We start from the raw sequence: 19,881 nt of genomic DNA, 5'->3' as shown, positions 1-19,881 counted from the left end.
TGCCATGCTTTAGATTGTACCTCATTCCCTCAGCCAGTAGTTAGCTAATCCTATTCTCAGCAGTCATTTTGAATATACAATAATGACTAAACCCTAAGAGAAGAGAGAGCAGTCAACCACCCTTGACATCAGCCTAGCTGACAACAACTTCAAACTCCTGGGCTCAAGCAATCCTCCTGCCTCAGCCTCCCCAGTAGCTAAGACTACAAGCACCTGCCACCACACCTGGCTAATTTTTCTATTTTTAATAGAGAAAGGGCCTTGCTCTTGCTCCGTCTGGTCTCTAACTCCAGAGCTCAAGCAATCCTGCCTCAGCCTCCCAAAGTGCTAGGATTATAGGCATAAGCCACTGCACCAGGCCTGCACCTGTTCTCTTATATGTGTATAAATACATTATTACATTTCAAAATATGCTCCTTCCTTACCTGTCCATTTGAATTTTCTTCAATGTCTCTGTTGTTATTATGCTCTGCCTTGAGTGTTGTTTGAAGACAAGATCCTGCACTTTGTTAAACTCCAGAGCAGTTTGGCCTCCTTGTCTGGTTATTGGCAACTTGCTTCCTTCTTTAGGTATTTTTGAAATTGTTGCATGTACTGGAGGTTTGTCTAGGCTTTTACCCTCTACATTCATTTCTTTGCTTTTCTTTAAAAACAATAAACGATGTTAAGAAAATTTTTTTTAAAAGTCAAGATACAATACTATAAGAGGGCCTCTGTCTACATTTTTCAACCTCACCTTCTCTAACTTGTACACTATATTCCAATAAAATGTATCTTTTTCTTCAGCCACGCCAAACTAAATCCTGCTGTTTTCTGTCTTCTTGCTTTCACACAACATTTCCTTTCTCCGGGCCGGGCACAGTGGCTTATGCCTATAATCTTAGCACTCTGGGAAGGCTGAGGTGGGTGGATTAAGCTTGAGCTTACAAGTTGGAAATCAGCCTGAGCAAGAGTGAGACCCTGCCTCCAAAAAATAGCCATAGGGTTATGGCAGGCGCCTATAGTCCCAACTACTCAGGAGACTGAGGCAGGAGGATCACTTGAGCCCAAGAGTTTAAGGTTGCTGTGAGCTATGACACCACAGCACTCTACCAAGGGTGACAAAGTAAGACTGTCTCAAAAAAAAAATTCCTCTTCTATCATTCTTCAGGTGGTAATCTTATATATATATTTTTTGAGACAAAGTCTCAAACTGTTGCCCTGGCAGTGCCGTGGTGTCACAGCTCACAGCAACTTCAAACTCTTGAGCTCAAGTGATTCTCTTGACTCAGCCTCCCAAGTAGCTGGAATTATAGGCGCCTGCCACAACACCAAGCTATTTTTTGATTGTAGTTGTCAATGTTGTGTGGTGGGCCCGAGCTAGATTCGAATCCCCTGGTGTACGTGCCTGGCACCCTAGCCGCTTGAGCTATAGGTGCCAAACCACCACCTGGTAATCTTTAAGTCTTTGATCAAAGATAAAGTTCCTTGTGAAACAGCTCTGTTACCAGGCATTTACCACATTGTAATTATTTGTAAAATATCTCTATGAGATTGTTGGTTCTATCAGGGAAAGGACTGTGTCTTAGATATCTTGGTTCACTCCCAAAAAGTTTTAAAGTCTAGTCTTAAATGATTTTTGGAATAAGATTGGATAGTAAATAAACTTGGCCATCTTCATAGTCCCATTGCTTAGAATAATGCCTGGGATATAGTAGAGTCTCAAATGTTCACTGAATATACGAATTTGAAATATAAATAATAAAAGGAGAATCATACCAAAAAGTGGAAGTTGATAGAAGATTTAGTAGTGTGGTATAGATTTTAAGGTTCATGTAGAAAAAAGCCAAAATAATTTTTTTCTTTTTTTGAGACAGAGCCTCAAGCTGTCACCCTGGGTAGAGTGCCATGGCGTAACAGCTCACAGCAACCTCCAACTCTTGGGCTTAAGCGATTCTCTTGACTCAGCCTCCCAAGTAGCTGGGACTACAGGCGCCCACCACAACACTATTGTGGCTATTTTTTTGTTGTAGTTGTCATTGTTGTTTGGCAGGCCCAGGCTGAGTTCAAACCTGCCAGCTCTGATGTATGTGGCTGGTGCCCTAGCCGCTGAGCTACAGGTGCCAAGCCTAGGCAACTTTTTAACATCTGTGTGCTTCTATTTTCCCATTGGTAAAATGGATGGTTATTATTTTAGATTTTGTCTAAGGAGGCTAAGGAGAAAACATAAGGCCTTGGAGGCCTGATTTTCTGATTTGCCTAACAATTCATTATTTCTCTACCTTATGCTTGGGCATTAGGCAAAGGAAGTAATTGTGTTTTATAGCCTGACTTACCAATTACTAGAAAGAAACGTGAATTTTAAAATGAGAATTAAACAAGCCAAGACCAGGTGCCATGGTTCACCACACCTGTAATACTAGCACTTGGGAAACTGAGATGGATGGACTGCCTGAGCTTGCAGGTTCAAAAACAGTCTGAGCCAAAGCAAGACCGTGTCTTGAAAAATAGTCAGGCACTGTGCAGGCACCCGTAGTCCCAGCTACTCGGAAAGCTGAGGCAAGAGAATCACTTGAGCCCACGAGTTTGAGTTTGCTGTGAGCTATGACACCACAGCACTTTACTGAGGGCGAAAAAGTGAGACTCTGTCTCAAAAAAAAAGCTAGCTAAACCTAGATGGATTGAAAACATTCTTGTAAGTATCACAAGATTGGAAAAACAAACATCACATGTACTCAGTACCAATTTGAAACTAGGAGATTAACAATTACAGACCCACACAGGGTCTCACTCTTGCTCAAGCTGGTCTAGAACTCCTGAGCTAAGGCAATCCACCTGCCTTGGCCTTGCATAAGCCACTGCACCTTGCCAGCAAAGTAATTTTATCATATATATATATTTTTAAATATTTATATATATATACATTTTATATATATATTTTTTTGAGACAGAGTCTCACTATGTCACCCTCTGTAGAGTGCCATGGAAGCACAGTTCACAGCAAACTCAAACTCCTGGACTCAAGCAATTCTCTTGCCTCAGCCTCCAAGTAGCTGGGACTACAGGCACCTGCCACAATGCCCAGCTATTTTTAGAAATGAGGTCTCGCTCTGGCTCAGGCCAGTCTCAAACTGTGAGCTAAGGTAATCCACCTGCCTTGGCCTCCGAGTGCCAGGATTATAGGCATGAGCCACTGTGCCTGGCCAGCAAAGTCATTTTAGATTAAAATAACATTGAGAGAGTTGAGTTTCCTCCCACTAATATTTTTAGCTTTTAGCAGGTAAGAAATACAAGACAGGTAGAGACAGGTAATTTGACCTCCTCAGTATACACTCAGTATTCTGCACTTAACTATAGGCCTTTTGAATAATGCCAGTATATTGGAAATAGATATTCTGCCTGGTAGTGTATGTTGAGCTGTGGCAATTTCATCAACTGCGAGGACATTTCTCAGAGAGTTATTGTAGCCTTTTATCTAAGGTAAAGGTACAATTTCTCAGGTAAAATTTAAGGTATAGGTACTATTAATGATGGAGAAATAAAAAGGATAGAAAGCAAAGTTAAATAATGGTGAATGAATATATACCACGCTTAGTCTTCCTTCATACTGAATTGGCATGACATAGTTTAGAATAGAGAGCTGGTCTATTGTATCTTCCAGAACTGCAGAGACCCTCAACACATCTGGGAGGGAGAGTGGCTCTATGATTTCTGGGATGATTTCTACACTTGTATCCATATCTATTCCTTCTTCCTCTGTAGCAGTAGGTGGTTCACCAGTTACTGAAACCATTATCTCAGAATGCCCAACTTCTAGAGGAAGGTTTGAGGCTTCCAGCATGACTCTAAGGAAAAAATAAAGACAAAATAAGTCAGTTGTCAATGTTTAAATGTTACTTAAGTTCAAAAGCACAGGTAGCACTTAGATTGGCTCCTGTGAAGTTCATATTGTCATCTAATATAATCTATGTGAAAAATAAAGCAAGAGTTTGCATATGATTTTGCTGAATACCTTCTATTTTGACCAATAAAAGGCAAACAACTGTTTAATAAAGATATAAAGCCCATGATATTTGACTATGCTTAACCCATTTGAATTTGAGCCAACATTTTTTTTTTCTAGCAACATCCTTAGTTGCTAAGCAAAGGCATCTCATGATTGGTGAAAAACAGAACGTGGTAGCCTCCACAGGTGCCCCAAGTCATTTTCACATTCTGGTATTCATGCCTTTGTGTACTCTCCCCCACATGGAATAGGACTAATGTGTAACCAAAAGGATATTACAGGAATTGACAGACTATGACTTCCAAGGTTAGGTGATAAAAGATATTGCAGCTTCTTCCTTATTCTGTCATCTCTCACTCTGAAGGAAGCCAGCTTCCTTTTCACGAGGCCACTTAGTACAGTACTAGACATCTAGAAAGTGAGGAAGTATGGTCTCTTGCCAGTAGCCAGCATCAATTTGCCAGCTGTGTAAATTAACCATCTTGGCAGAGCATCCTTTAGCCCTTATCAAGTCTTCAGAAAACTGTACTTCCTGGCCAACTTCAATCTTATGAAGGACCCTAAGGCAGAGCCATCCAGCTAAACCAGGGGTCCTCAAACTGTGGCCCGCAGGCCACATGAGGCAGTGTGATTGTATTTGTTCCCGTTTTGTTTTTTTTACTTCAAAATAAGATATTTGCAGTGTGCATAGGAATTTGTTCAGTTTTTTTTTTAAACTATAGACTGGCCCTCCAACGGTCTGAGGAACAGTGAATTGGCCCCGTTTAAAAAGTTTGAGGATAGCTGAAAACTGTTCCCAAACTCCTGACCTACTGTGTGAAATAATAAATGTTATATATATATATATATTTTTTTTTTTTTGGCCGGGGCTGGGTTTGAACCCGCCACCTCTGGCATATGGGACCAGCGCCCTACTCCTTGAGCCACAGGTGCTGCCCAATAAATGTTATATTTTAAGTCATTAAGTTCTCGGGCGATTTGTTATACAGCAACAGATAATACGCAGAAATGTAACAGAAGGAATAATTTTTAAAATATATACAAAACAAACTGGAATTTTGTTTTGTTTTGTTTTTTTGAGACAGAGTCTTACTTTGTTGCCCTTGGTAGAGTGCCCTGATGTCATAGCTCACAGCAACCTCAAACTCTTGGGCTCGAGTGATCCTCTTGCCCACCATAACACCCAGCTATATTTTTAGAGACAAGGTCTCGCTCTTCCTCAGGCTGGTCTTGAATTTGTGAACTAATCAATTGGAATTTTGAACATACCCTTCCATTCTTCTTGAGTTAGTTTTGTTATCTCCCATGGTATATTTATAATGTCATGAAAATACAGTCACCTAAAATCAGAAGGAAACACTGGGATTAGTTTAAGGGAATCTTGAATGATGTATGAGTTATTTTGATGCCCTTTCATTAAGAGAAAATTAAAGAATCACAACAGCTGTGGCTTATTTTCTTTTTGCACAGCAGAATAGTTCCAGAGATCAAGGAATCACTGATATCATGGGGAGCACATTAAGTAGTCTACCAAAACTGAAGATATATGCATTCTTTGAGCCCTTTCTAAAGGTGTATTAATGTATCAAATGATTTCAGTTTTTTTTTAATTTAAAAATTTTTTTTAGTGATAGATTTTACTATGTTGCCCACCAATCATAGCTACAGTGCAGCCTTTAACTCCTGGCCTCAAGCTATTCTCCTGCCTTAGCCTCCTGAGTAGCTTGTTAACATGTTTTATTACATTCTAATTTTTAATTGGCAATCTCTATATAATAGCTTTTTTATTATTCTGATTAGTATAATTTAGGGGGAGTGGGGGGACAGAGTTTCACTATATCAGTAGAGTGGCATGGCACTCAGTAGAGTGGCATGGCATCACAGCAACCTCAAACTCATGGACTCAAGCAATTCTCTTGCCTCAGCCTCCCAAGAAGCTGGGACCACTGGCACCCACCACAACGCAGGGCTCTTTTTTGTTGCAGTTGTCATGAGGGCGATGTAGTGAGACTTTGTCTCAAAAAGAAACACAGAGAGAGAGAGAAACAAAGAAAATCTGGTTTCTCTCCTTGAAATCCTTCAATTGTTTCCCACTGCCTTAGGACAAAGACCAAAATTCTTTTTTTTTTGAGACAGAGTCTCAAGCTGTCACCCTGGGTAGAGTGCTGTGGTGTCACTGCTCACAGCAACCTCTAACTCTTGGGTTTTAAGCAATCCTCTTGCTCAGCCTCCCAAGTAGCTGGGACTACAGGCGCCTGCCACAACGCCTGGCTATTTTTTGGTTGTAGTTGTCATTGTTTGGCAGGCCTGGGATGGATTCGAAGCCGCCAGATCTGCCTCGGTATGTGTCTAGTGCCTTAGTCGCTTGAGCTACAGGGGCTACAGGGGCTGAGCCAATACCAAAATTCTTAATTTGACCTGTAAGGTTTGCATGATCTGGCCCACTCTGTTTTTCTCCAGACTCTCCTGGAACTGCCCTTTCCTGCCCTCCAGCCTCAATGAGGATCTTTGCACAGGCTACTCCTTCAACTTGAGCCACTTTTCCCTCACCTCTTCACCTTATAAAGTCCCAATGATCTATTTGGTACCAGGTTAAAAAGTCATTTTTCCAGGTAATTGCCATTGCCCTTCTAGATCCAATTCCATCATTTTCTGTTACTGACAGACTGCATGAGGAGTGCAGCAATGGAAGATTCCAGGTATTTACTTATTTATTAAAGTCAGATATTTACTCTCATAGCTCCTTCTCTGCCAGCTTATCATTGGTTGGCAATGTTCCTCTATCAAAGGACATGACTTCGGTCGGACAACTCTCTCCAAATTACTTTTTCTCTCTCTCTGGGCTTAAGTATAGTAACTACTTCTTCCCCATATTCCTGAAGACTGCATTATCCCTTGTAGTTTCACTTCTGCTTTACCTTTGTAAAGATACTTTATTAAACTCTCAACTCAGCCAATTTTCTTCCAGGGTTGATACAATGACCTAGTGCATATATATGTTTATATACATATATGAACACAAATAACTGAATCACAAGCTTCATAAAACAACTTTCACTTACCATGTGTGATAACATTCTGATTTTTTTTTTTTTTTAGAGACACATTTTCACTTTGCTGCCCTCAGTAGAGTGCCGTGGCATCACACAGCTCACAGCAACCTCCAACTCCTGGGTTTAGGCGATTCTTCTGCCTCAGCCTCCAAAGTAGCTGGGACTACAGGTGCCCCCCACAATGCCCGGCTATTTGTTTGTTGCAGTTTGGCCTGGGCTGAGTTTGAACCTGTCACCCTCAGTATATGGGGCCGGCGCCCTGCCCACTGAGCCATAGGCACTGCCCTTTTTTTTTTTTGAGAGTGAGTCTCACTTTGTCACCCTTGGTAGAGTGCCATTGCGTCATAGCTCATAGCAACCTCAAACTCATGGGCTTAAGTATTCTCTCAGCCTGCCCAAGTAGCTGCGACTACAGCACCTGGGTATTTTTTAGAGACGAGATCTCGCTCTGGCTTAGGCTGGTCTTGAACCTGTAAGCTCAGGCAATCCACCCACCTCAGCCTCCCAAGTGCTGGAATTACACGTGTGAGCCACCGTGCCTGGCCCAACATTCTTTTTTTTTTTTTTGTAGAGACAGAGTCTCACTCTATGGCCCTCGGTAGAGTGCCGTGGCCTCACACAGCTCACAGCAACCTCCAACTCCTGGGCTTAAGCGATTCTCTTGCCTCAGCCTCCCAAGTAGCTGGGACTACAGGCGCCCACCACAACGCCTGGCTATTTTTTGGTTGCAGTTTGGCCGGGGCCGGGTTTGAACCCTCCACCCTCGGTACATGGGGCCGGTGCCTTACAGACTGAGCCACAGGCGCCGCCCCTCCAACATTCTGATATTTTTGATTCTATCATATTTTGTTTTAAAAAGTATTATGATCACGATCTACAAACGGGTCATCACCTGCAGTTTATGAAACCCCTTACCGACACTTCTCCAAGTGATACTTTTTCCTTGACTCATCAGGCTGGATCCAGTTTCTTCTGTTCAAGCACTCATGGCACTTTTTGTTTTCCTACAGAGCTCTCCTCACAATTTGTAATGTTTATGTCAATTTCTCCCCAGAAGACTCTTAAGTTCCATGAAATCAAGAAATATGACAATGATGTTCACTATTATGTTCTAAATTTCTGGCACTATGAATGAACAAATGAATAAAATTCACATTTAACATGTTATTCCTCCCAGGATGATTTACACTTAGAATCCTGACTAATGAATCTCTAATAGTGAAATTTCCAGTACATTTCTGGGACAGAGAAAAATGGATGTGATAGTAGGCTACAAGGTATAAGATCTATCCTGACATATTTCTTTTTTTTTTTTGAGACAGAGTCTCACTTGTCACCCTCCATAGAGTGCTGTGGCGTCACAGCTCACAGCATCCTCAAACTCTTGGGCTTAAGCGATTCTCTTGTCTCAGCCTCTGAGTAGCTGGAACTACAGGTGCCCACTACAATGCCTGGCTATTTTTTGATAGCCTCCATCTGGCTCTCAAACCTGTGAGCTCAGGCAATCCACCCACCTCAGCCTCCCAAGTGCTAGGCTTACAGGTGTGAGCCACCGCACCCGGCCTATCCTGACATACTTTTTTTGTAGAGAAGAGGTCTTTAGGCGCAGTGGCTCATAATCCTAGCAGTCTGAGAGGCCGAGATGAGTGGATTGCTTGAGCTCACAAGTTGGAGAGCAGTCTGAGCAAAAGCAAGATTCCCATCTCTACCAAAAAATAGAAAAACTGAGGTAAGAGGATTGCTTGAGCCCAAGTGTTTGAGGTTGCTGTGAGCTATTACACCATGGCACTCTGCCAAGGGTGACAAAATGAGACTCTGTCTCAAAAAAAAAAAATGTAGACAAGAGGTCTTGTGTTTCCTAGGCTGGGCTTGAACTCCTGGTCTCAAGCATTCCTCCACCTTGGCCTCCCAAACTGTTAGAATTACAGGCATGTGCCACTGCGCCAGCAGGATCTGATTTTATTTTATTTATTTATTTATTTTTTTTGTAGAGACAGAGTCTCACTGTACTGCCCTCGGGTAGAGTGCCGTGGCATCACACGGCTCACAGCAACCTCTAACTCTTGGGCTTACGCGATTCTCTTGCCTCAACCTCCCGAGCAGCTGGGACTACAGGCGCCCGCCACAACGCCCGGCTATTTTTCTGTTGCAGTTTGGCCGGGGCTGGGTCTGAACCCGCAACCCTCGGCATATGGGGCAGGCGCCTTACTCACTGAGCCACAGGCGCCGCCCTGGTTTTATTATTTATTTATTTATTTTTGAGACAGAATCTCAAGTTGTTGCCCTAGGTAGATTGCCATGGCATCTTAGCTCACAACAATCTCCAACTCTTGGCCTCAAGTGATCCTCTTGCCTCAGTTTTTCTATTTTTAGTAGAGAAGAGGTCTTGCTCTGGCTCAGGCTGGTCTCAAACTTGGGCCTCCCAGAGCACTAGGATTACAGTTGTGAGCCACTGTGCCCAGCCACCAGGATCTGGTTTTAAAACTTACTTATCTACATCTATTTCATTAAACTTTATCTTTTATTACTTTATCATTCCTTATCCATCAGCAAATCCTATGACAATTTAAACATACTCATCACTCCTGTCTCCACACCATCATCTCTCATTAGGTTTCTTTCAGGAGTCTGTTACTTGATCTTCCTGTGGGTGCCTTTGCCTCCTTTGTCTCAATACAGTGACCATGTTAAAATGAAAGTCGGATGAGTCACTCTACTGTTCAGAAAACTCAAATGGCTTCCTATCTCAGATTTTTTTTAAAGGCTTTTTTATGTTGGTCTCCTTGCCTAATTTTTCTTTTTCCTTTTTTTTGGATATAAAAGTATAAGTTTATTTTATATTAGAGAGAGGAAAGAGAGTGGGAAGGAAGATGAGAGAGATAGAAAAGAGAGCAGAGAGCTGGGAGTGTGAGAGGGGAAGATGGGGGAGGGAGTGGGGAAGAGAGAAAAGGAGGGAGAGGCAAGGCATCTCAAAGAAAGAAATAAAGAATGCAGCTGCTTTATTTTTCTATGTGTCATTTATTTTACTTGCTTATTGTATTGTTCCCCTCAGTAAGATCTAAGCTCCATTAGGGCAAACATTTGTTTTTTTGTTTACTGTACTGTCCTTTAAGCCTACAACAAATCTTGGTATGTGATAGTCATTCATTAATCTATTGAATGGATGAACTAAACCACAGGGCAACCCAAATAAATGTGTAATAATTAGGAAATACAAATCTCTGGCGTCCACTAATCCATCTCACTGTAGCCTACAAGTATTTACAGAAGAACAATGACGCGCGGGCATGACCCTACTCTCCCGCAGAGTTTCAGTCTGGCAGCTGAGTTATCTTAAAAAGGCTATAAAATCTCCTCAGGAAGTCCTCCTCCTTCTTGGAGTTATAGAGAAGGATGGAAATAAGAACTTAACTCATTCCTTGAAAGAGATAAAAAAGTAGAGGGGAGGAAAGAAGGAAAAAAAGTAGTTAAAGAGGAGGACCAACTCATCCTGCCTTCGTGCTCCCGGCCTTTCTCTTCCAGGGTAGGGAGGCTACCAGAGTATCCGTGGTTTCTTCCTACTCCTGTAGCGTACCAGGGAAAGACATACCATGTTCGCGAATGAACCTTAGAATCAGTCTTGAGGCGTAGAGTGGGGATGGAAGTCGCGGGGTGGGGACGAGGGGGTGTCTTGGAGTTGAGCTAAAGCCTTTCTACCTGCAGCACTCCGGGACGCAGTAACTAAGCAACCAAGGTGAGGTGTTTCTATGGCAACGCAGCTTTGAAGGACCGTTTTCTTTCCTCGTCTTCTTTAGCTGGCTATCATTTTTGCCTTTCTCTGCTCCGAAATAATATATGTTGGAGCTTACAAAGCTGAATATACCTAGGAAAAGAATTTTAATAGTGCGCTAGAATGAGGTTTATTTCAGTCCGATGACCATTCGAGAAGTTTGCTTTTCTGGCGATTACGGAAGATGCCTAAACCGGGGGCGGGGCGGAGAGGCATTTTTTCCCATAATGCCACGCGGCGGGGCTTCGTTTTCCTCTTTCCGCCATCTTGGGGCCTGTGGAGGTGAGTGAAGCGCCTGCTGCAGAACTTTGGGAGCAAATAACTGGGGTGGGCTCGTCCAAGTACTTTGACGAGGCACCCGTGTGCCTTGGAATCTCTGCCAGCTGGTGATCTCCGTGGGCTGCAGGAAAAGAGAGGACAGGATGGAGGAGATGTGGGACGGATGGTGTTGGTCCTCTGACTCCCCAGAACCGGTACGCCGGTAATCAGAGTGGGCCTGAGCGGAGTGAAGTAGAGGCACTTTTGTTCGCCTGCGGTTACCTGTAACCTGGTGGTTCCTTTTGGCTGAGCTTTTTATTTTCTTCCTTTTCCAGACCTCGCTTTGGCTGTCTACAGTCTCCTTTTCCTCAGCGTACGTAAAGTCTTGTTTTCTGTGTGCTTCTTTACCTACTTGGTAAATATTTATTTTCCTCCCTGTATTTTGTCACATGGTAGCATAAGTTTTCTTAGGATTTCGTTTTGGAGTTTGTACAGTTTTCCCACTTGATTTTTGTCTTCGTTTCGGAGTTTTCTTAGACATCAGCTGTTCTCTGAAATTTGAATGTCTTGGAGGATTGTGCAGTATATGTAGATGTTAAGGCGTAATTATCTTGTTCCATATTCTTGAAATGCCGATTATAAAGGAATTTGCCTAACAGGCTTAAGAAATGAGAGAAGGCAAGGTGGGAAAGATACATTGCATGGTTTTAAACCGAATCATTTTGTTTTAAGGTCTGCTGGGAACAGGACTTCTAAAAGGCAAATATGTCTGGAAGGTATGCGTTTGAAATATGGTTGTTTTGGGGGGTTTTGGTGGTTTAAAAGTTAAGCTGTCATAAATCAGAGCTCAAAATTGGTGGGGAAGGCCGGGCAGGTGGCTCACCTGAAATCCCAGTACTCTGGGAGGCCGAGGCGGATGGATTGCCCTGAGCTCACCGGTTTGAGACCAACCTGAGCCAGAGCGAGACCTCGTCTCTAGAAATAGCCGGGCGTTGTGAGGGGCGCCTATAGTACCAGCCACTCGGGAGGTTGAGGCAAGAGAATGCTTGAGCCAAGAGTTTGAGGTTGCTGTGAGCTATGACGGTAGGGCACTAGACACTGTCTTCAAAAAAAAAAAAAAATTGGTGGGGAAAATGTAGGTGTTTGCTACAGATAACTTTTGGCTGGGGGTTATTAAAAGTCAAATTGTACTGGCAGTTTGTTGAAGCTTATGTTTAATATTATGCTTGTATCTTGTATGTCTGTCCCAGGCTGTGGTCCAAGGCCATTTTTGCTGGCTATAAGAGAGGTCTCCGGAACCAAAGAGAGCACACAGCTCTTCTTAAAATTGAAGGTGTTTATGCCCGAGATGAAACTGAATTTTATTTGGGCAAGAGATGTGCTTATGTATACAAAGCAAAGAAGTAAGTTTATAATGTTTTTGAGTTTTCACTTGTGAGCTTTCTCACTTTCTATTGAAAGAATAAAATACATTGGTAAATTAATTGGTATTGTGGCTTCTACATTAGGTCTTCTAGAAGGATGTTACTTTTGTGGGTGGTTTTGGACTTATTTCAGTATTTAGAAAACAAGGAAAGAGCTTATTACTCATTATGATCCCTTTTAAGATTTTATAGAGCACTCTTCCTATACCTTAATACATTGTGTTAATTCCTTAAAGTTTTTTTTTATATGTGCTTAAAGATGTTAATGTCTCTGTACATTGATCCTGGGTTTTTAACCCACTCTGGGCCAGTTAAAAATCTCTGGGGAAGTACTTACATCCTTGCCCCACTCTTCTATCTCCTACATCAAGAGTATTCCTTGAAGATTATGTCTTCATGCTTACATTCTCACAACTTTATGGTTTGTCTTGGTTAGTAAAAGTCAATCATTAAGGAGCATCTAGCAGGGGTCCCGCGGGCCACATGAGGTGATGTGATTGTATTTGTTCCCGTTCTGTTTTTTTTTACTTCAAAATAAGATAGTGCAGAGTGCATAGGAATTTGTTCATAGTTGTTGTGTTTTTGTTGGTTTTTTTTTAAGCTATAGTCCGGCCCTCCAACGGTCTGAGGGACAGTGAATTGGCCCCCTGTTTAAAAAATTTGAGGACCCCTGATCTAGAGCCTTCTTTGTTGATTCATTAGGATTCACTCTTTGGTAACTTCAGTCTTTCCCCAAGCCAGGACTTTCCTACCTGAGATCTTCAGTGTTTGCTTTTTGCTCTGCTTGCACTAGTCATCCGTGGGTTTTGTGCCATTGTCACCTCAATGAGCTTTTTCTTGTCTATTTAAAATTGGAAATAATTCATCTTTCTCCCTATACCCACCATCCTCACAATTCTTGTCTTTGCTGTTTTCTTTCAGTATTGCAGCTATTACCATCTGACTCCCTATTTTACTTTTTTTTATTACTTTCAGAGTACAAGAAAGTCAGATATAAGTATATATAATGACAATTAACAGGGCAAGGACAGATTTACAAGTGGTTTTTTTTTTTTTGGAGCTATGAAAGAAAAACAGGGTTCAATGCAAGTATTATAATACACATGGAATAAGCTTGGGAAGTGGAAGGGTGACTGACTTTTACAAATCACACAAGTTTTTGAAACGTTTTGAAAGATTTCTGTTTTATAAACTGATATATTTTACGAAAGTGCCTGGAATATAATAGGTATGATTAAGTGGGTAATCAGAGTTGAGAAGCACTGGTCTAGATGTCACGGTGAATTTGTATCAAACTATATTGGTTACCTGAATTCTTATACCACAACTACCTTTTTAAAAATCAGCAACACAGTGACTCCTGGCGGCAAACCAAACAAAACCAGAGTAATTTGGGGAAAGATAACTCGAGCCCATGGAAACAGTGGCATGGTTCGTGCCAAATTCCGAAGCAACCTTCCTGCTAAGGCCATTGGACACAGAATCCGTGTGGTAAGTACAATTATTAACAGTAGGGTTCTCTGTCTAGTCAAACTAAGCTCAAGGAACTGTAAAGACTTCTGTGATGATGATAACATGACACCAGTAAATGATCCTGCAAAATTAGTAGTCACTATGTAGATGAGTTATACAGAACATCTGATTCTGTGAACTGGGTTCTTAACCACTCTGGGCCAGTTAAAAATCTCTGGGATGTACTTCTGCTTCTGCATACTAAAGGACAGTGAAGGCAAAGTTTTCACACAAACTTTGTCCAAATTTCAGATTTTGCTAAAGCTGCCTGGAGAACACATAACGTTTGAACAAACACTTTTGTGGCAAGGGGGGTGCGGGTGGGGGTTGGTGCTGAAGTCATTGCTAGAAAAAAAAAAATCCAACATACTTTTTCTTGGCATAATTTTTTTTTTTTTTAGTCACTATCTTGCCCTCGGTAGAGTGCTGTGGCCTCATAGCTCACAGCAACCTCAAACTCTTGGGCTTGATCCATTCTCTTGACTCAGCCTCCCTAGTAGCTGGGACTACAGGTGCCCACTACAACACCCAGTTGTTTTTTTTATTGCAGTTATTACTTAGCGGGCCTGGGTCAGGTTCCAACCTGCCAGCCTTAGTGTATGTGGGCAGCCCATAATTAATATTTTCCCTTCTCCATCATGTCAGTGCTACTAGGCATTAATAAGCTTTAAATTTATTGTCAGTACTCTTTATTTGAGATAGTTTCACTGTGTCGCCCTCGGTAGAGTGCTGTGGTATCACAGATAACAGCAACCTCTAACTCTTGGGCTTAAGCAATTCTCTTGCCTCAGCGTTCCAAGTAGCTGTGACTACAGGCACCTGCCACAGTGCCCGGCTATATTTATTTTTGTTGTAGTTGTCATTGTTTAGCAGTCCCAGGTCGAGTTCAAACCTGCCAGCCCCTGTGTATGGCTGGCACCCTAACCACTGAGCTCCAGGGCACTGAGCCACAGTACTTTTTTATTTCTATCTTTTTGAGACAGAGTCTCACTTTAAAGCCATTGGTAAAGTACCATGGCGTCACAGCTCACAGCAACCTCCAACTCCTAGGCTTAGGTGATTCTCTGCCTCAGCCTCCCAAGTTGCTGGGACTACCAGCACCCATCACAACGCCCGGCTATTTTTTTGTTGCAGTTTGACCGGGCCTGGGTTTGAACCCACCACCCTTGGTATATGGGGCCGGTGCCCTACCCACTGAGCCACAGGCACCACCCGCAGTGCTGTTTCTTAAGATATGTTCACCTAGAAACTCAGTTCCGGCTGGGTGCCTTGCCTCACACCTGTAATTCTGGCACCTAGTGTTGTGCTACTGACTCCAACCTGGGTGACAGTGAGACCCTGTCTCAAAAAAAAAACTTAAGCCCTTAGTTTACATTCAGAGATGAGTAATGAGTGAAATAATAGGAGATTTATCCATATTATGGTACTCAATAATTGTAAATTTGTAATATAACATTGACCTAATATCTTTGTTTTTTTTCCCCCAGATGCTGTACCCCTCAAGGATTTAAAGTGATGAAAAGTAAATAAAAGTAGATTTGTGCTGTTGTATTTTTATTAAGAGGTGTTAAAACTTACTGATGTAACTTGAGTGGCATGTTTAAAATGAAGGTTATCTAGCACTTTCAGAGTACAAGGAAGTCAGAGCTATAGGTGTATATATAATGACAATTAAGGGCAAGTACAGAGATTTAGAAGATAAGTGGTTTTTTTCCTGTGTGGGGACTATGAAAAAAAAAACCGGTTTAATGTGAGTATCTTAATACACTGTGGACTTGGGTGCAGGCTGGAATAAACGGGAAGTGGAAGGGTAACTGACTTCCTCAAAGATTTGAGAGTAGGTGAAAGAAGCTCAAAAGCATTGAGAGTATCTTGTGGATATACTTGTTCTACATAGATTGGATAGGAAGCTTGAAAGTGGGACTTGGGAATAATTCAGATGGAGATAATACTTCGAAGGTTTTGGACAGCTCATTCAGACAGGCAGGCAAATGAGATATCCTTGGGATTTATGACTGGACAGAGCATTCCAGTACTTAACACTTGAGTGGGAAGAATATGCAAACTGAAAATAAACCATATAATTTCACCTTAGAAAAGGTAATTAGGTGGGACACACAGGTTATCTTGGCTTCATGTTTTAACAGTAAAGTGGAAGGGTAACATTTTAGCAGATTATAATAAAGATGTAAACAGTGCTCCAGAGTATTTAAATCTCTCGAAGATTTGCTAAAATGAAATTTTGAACTAAAGCATCAGCTTTCATTGTGGTCATAGATTTCTAATTGTTGCAGTACTTTTTTATTTTTTGCAGAGACAGAGTCTCAAGCTGTCGCCCTAGGTAGAGTGCCAGGGCGTCACAGCTCACAGCAACCTCCAACTCCTGGGCTTAGGCGATTCTCTTGCCTCGGGCTCCTGAGTAGCTGAGACTACAGGTGCCCGCCACAATGTCGGGCTATTTTTTTGTTGCAGTTTGGCCGGGGCCGGGTTTAACACACCACCCACCACCCTTGGTATATGAGGCCCATGCCCTACCCACTGAGCCACAGGCACTGCCCAGTACTTTTTTATTCAACATTAAATTCACTGAATGTATATGACATTTGTCACTTTAAAAAACAAGCTTTACTGAAATGTCAACAGAAAACTAGGAGTTTAGCAAACTGAGCCCCTTTTTACTCTTATTCATTTTTTTGAGACAAGTCTCAAGCTGTCACCCTGGGTAGAGTGCTGTGGCTTCACAGCTTACAGCAACCTCAGACTCTTGGGCTTAAACAGTGTCCCAAGTACTGGGACTACAGGTGCCTGCCACAATGCCCAGCTATTTTGTTGAAGTTGTTTAGTTGGCCTGGGCCAAGTTTGAACCTGCCACCCTCAGTGTATGTCACTGGCACCGTAACCACTGTGCTACGGGCGCCGAACCTTTATTTGGAGACAGAGTCTCAAGCTGTTGCCCTGGGTGGAGTTCCGTGGCGTTACAGCTCACAGCAACCTCAAACTCTTGGGGCGTAAGTGATTCTCTTGCCTCAGACTCCCAAGTAGCTGGGACTACAGGTGCCTGCCGCAATGCCCAGCTATTTTTTGGTTGTAGTTGTCACTGTTTGGCAGGCCTGGGCTGGATTTGAACCGGCCACCTCCGGTGTATGTGGCTGGCGCCCTAGCTGCTGAGCTACAGGTGCTGAGCCCAGCCAAGCCTATTTATTTTTAGAACAGTTCAAATTTTCTTGCCCTTGGAGTGATGTGGTATCTTTTCTTCCTTTTTTGTAGAGCCAGAGTTTCACTTTATGGCCCTTAGTAGAGTGCCATGGCATCATACAGCTCACAGCAACCTCCAACTCCTGGGCTTAAGCGATTCTCTTGCCTCAGCCTCCCGAGTAGCTGGGACTACAGGCGCCTGCCACAACGCCCGGCTATTTTTCAGTTGCAGTTCAGCCGGGTCCGGGTTTGAACCCGCCACCCTCAGTATATGGGGCCAGCGCCTTACCAACTGAGCCACGAGCGCCGCCCGTGATGTGGTGTCTTAACTCACAGCAACCTCAAACTCCTGAGTTCAAGCAATCCTCTGCCCACCACAATTACTGGCTATCTTTAGAGCCGGTCTCCCTCTTGCTCAGGCTGGTCTGGAACTCCTGAGCTCAGGCAACCCACCCACTTTGGCTTCCCAGAGTGCTAGGATTACAGGTTGCACCTGGCCGCCTTTTGCCCCCTTGTACTCTTGAAACATTTGGGTTCTCTTGTCAAAAGGAAAGCAGTAAGTGATTGTATTCCAGCCAAAGTTGGTATTGTAGGAGTCCCATGTTTTATGGATGTAGGCTTGCATTTATACTGTGCCCTGGGGTCATTTGGTAGAAGTGTGGCTAAAAAGACAAAGTATGTTTTAGGAACAATTAGAGCTGTTGGTCACTTATTTCACCAGCTGTAAGTGGTGCATTTTGAGGCCAGCACAAGTTAGAATTTAGTTATTAGAACCCTAAGGAAATTGAACCCTTGCAAGTTTGGGGGTCAAGGGCAGGAAGTGCCAATTTTAGACCACCAGTGAGACTTAAATCCCCCTCCAAAAAGCAAACAAGTATTCTTTTTTTGTAGAGACAGAGTCTCGCTTTATGTCCCTCGGTAGAGTGCCGTGGCCTCACACAGCTCACAGCAACCTCCAACTCCTGGGCTTAAGCGATTCTCTTGCCTCAGCCTCCCGAGTAGCTGGGACTACAGGCGCCTGCCGCAAACAAGTATTCTTTGTTCATTGTGCCAATTGAGTAGATGTGATCAGTACACAGGGATAGAGGCATGTAAGTGTATTGACTATGTTAATAGAAAACTGGAAAGTATGTACAGAGGGAGAAGCCTTGGGAGGCATCTCGGAGGAAATGGCATGAAGACCTATTCAATCTCAAATTGAGATTTTTAAACACTGAAATAGAGCAGATTTTATAAACATTAAAGGTGCCATTTTAAAAGCCATAACCTATTCTTGGGTTTGGTAGGTGGATGGGTAAGGGGCATTTGCAAAGTTGGGGAACAAGGAGATGTTTTGGAAATGAACAAAAGTGTAGGATGTTGAGCTGGACATGTTCAGGAAGGTAGATGGATATTTCAGGTCTGGCTTAGGGAAAATCAACAATTCTCATCACCATTGTAGGAGTTCAGCGAATGTGGTATTCTGAGTGGGATAGATGGTCTGTGAGCATTGGAGTGGGGTGATAAATGAGAAGCATTTAAGCAAAGTATGAAAAGGAAAGGAAAAGATTAAGGTCTCAACTATACCAAAGTTGATTCAAAGGTACTTTGCAAGCCTCAACTACCATTTGAGTAGTATAATGGTTTATGGAAACAGGCTTGCATCACTGGCAGCTTGTCCACTATGCCATTGGAAAATACCTCCCCCAGCATGACATTACTGTTACTGCCAGAGGAGTTTGAGAAGATAGGTTATGATTGTTCACAATCAGCAATTTCTTTTTGGTCCTGTGGTGGAAAGAGCACATTTCCTAAGTTACAAATTTGGTTTGGAATCTCAATTTTCACTAGCTGTGGGATGACAGACACATTATCTTTACTCACTTAAGTCTTGTAAATATTGACCAATTCTTGTAATAATCTGAGTATATAATCTCCAACAGATTGTATCTTCTTGAGGATACTATACATTTAATTAACAAGGTTCAATTTCTGTTGCATGTCTGTCCCTGTTTTCCAGTTCTTAGTTTTAATTCTTTGTTTTATGAGCCACGGGAGGATGTGTCCCAATTTTCAATTTTTAGAGACGTCTCAATTTTGAAGGTAGAGTTTCTTTAGTGGCCAGAATCCATCTGATCTCAAGTGCAGTGCTATCTAGCTTAGAAGCTAAAGGGTGGGATTTGGTGAAATACTAAAGGACGCCTCATTAATTTTATAGGAAGTGACGTTAAGAAATGGGCCTAAAGTTGCTGACTCAGAATAAGAAGTAAATGAAAATTATGTTCCAAGCTCTGGGCTCGTAGCACAGTGGTAAGGGCATCAGCCACGTACACCAAGGGTGGCAAGTTCGAACCCAGGGCAGGAGGGCTAAACAACAATGGCAACTGCAACAGAAAATAGCCGGGTGTTGTGGTGGGCTCCTGTAGGCCCAGCTGCCTGGGAGGCTAAATCAAGAGAATCGCTTGAGCCTTAGAGTTTGAGGTCGCTGTGAGCTGTGACGCCACAGCACTCTACCGAGGGCGACATAGTAAGACTCTGTCTCAAAAAAAGAAAAACAAAATTATGTTTCATTCACCTTTCATACAGACATCTACACTGTAAGACATTTTACAGTTGTGCGTAGTATGTCTACCATCTATCTATCTGGCGCCTAGCAGGTGCATATCCCTTTGGTAAACGACTGGAGTAAAGGGTGAAAAACTGGAC

General features: G+C 42.6%; 2 protein-coding genes across 7 annotated transcripts in view; one reads left to right on the top strand and one right to left on the bottom strand.

The window, feature by feature from the left end:
* Positions 1-10,776, bottom strand: part of IQCG (IQ motif containing G) — a 45,467-nt gene extending 34,691 nt beyond the window's left edge. For 2 of the 3 annotated variants that reach the window (XM_053564511.1, XM_053564509.1), the window contains exons 1-4: positions 10,628-10,776; positions 5,255-5,325; positions 3,566-3,824; positions 426-643 (exon numbers count right to left, since the gene is read on the bottom strand). In XM_053564511.1, the coding sequence (XP_053420486.1) occupies positions 426-643; positions 3,566-3,824; positions 5,255-5,292 (515 nt within the window). In that variant the 5' untranslated portion in view covers positions 5,293-5,325; positions 10,628-10,776. The remainder of the gene's footprint in view (positions 1-425; positions 644-3,565; positions 3,825-5,254; positions 5,326-10,627) is intronic. The other variant, XM_053564510.1, reaches the window with a different exon arrangement.
* Positions 10,777-11,054: 278 nt separating this feature from the next.
* Positions 11,055-15,552, top strand: RPL35A (ribosomal protein L35a). Of its 4 annotated transcripts, none has more exons than XM_053564505.1 (6): positions 11,055-11,089; positions 11,401-11,480; positions 11,798-11,841; positions 12,316-12,468; positions 13,836-13,980; positions 15,489-15,552. In XM_053564505.1, exons 3-6 carry the CDS (start codon positions 11,831-11,833, stop codon positions 15,510-15,512), a joined length of 333 nt encoding a protein of 110 aa, XP_053420480.1. In that variant the 5' UTR covers positions 11,055-11,089; positions 11,401-11,480; positions 11,798-11,830; the 3' UTR covers positions 15,513-15,552. The 4 variants fall into 4 exon arrangements, with proteins under 4 accessions (XP_053420480.1, XP_053420481.1, XP_053420483.1 ...); XM_053564506.1 differs by having other exon boundaries at positions 11,073-11,089; positions 11,401-11,438; XM_053564508.1 differs by lacking the exon at positions 11,055-11,089 and adding an exon at positions 11,096-11,280 and having other exon boundaries at positions 11,401-11,438.
* Positions 15,553-19,881: the final 4,329 nt, after the last annotated feature.

Source organism: Nycticebus coucang, chromosome 16 (genome assembly GCF_027406575.1).
Source record: "Nycticebus coucang isolate mNycCou1 chromosome 16, mNycCou1.pri, whole genome shotgun sequence".
Classification (NCBI taxonomy): Eukaryota; Metazoa; Chordata; class Mammalia; order Primates; family Lorisidae; genus Nycticebus; species Nycticebus coucang.
This window is presented reverse-complemented; position numbering and strand designations above follow the sequence as displayed.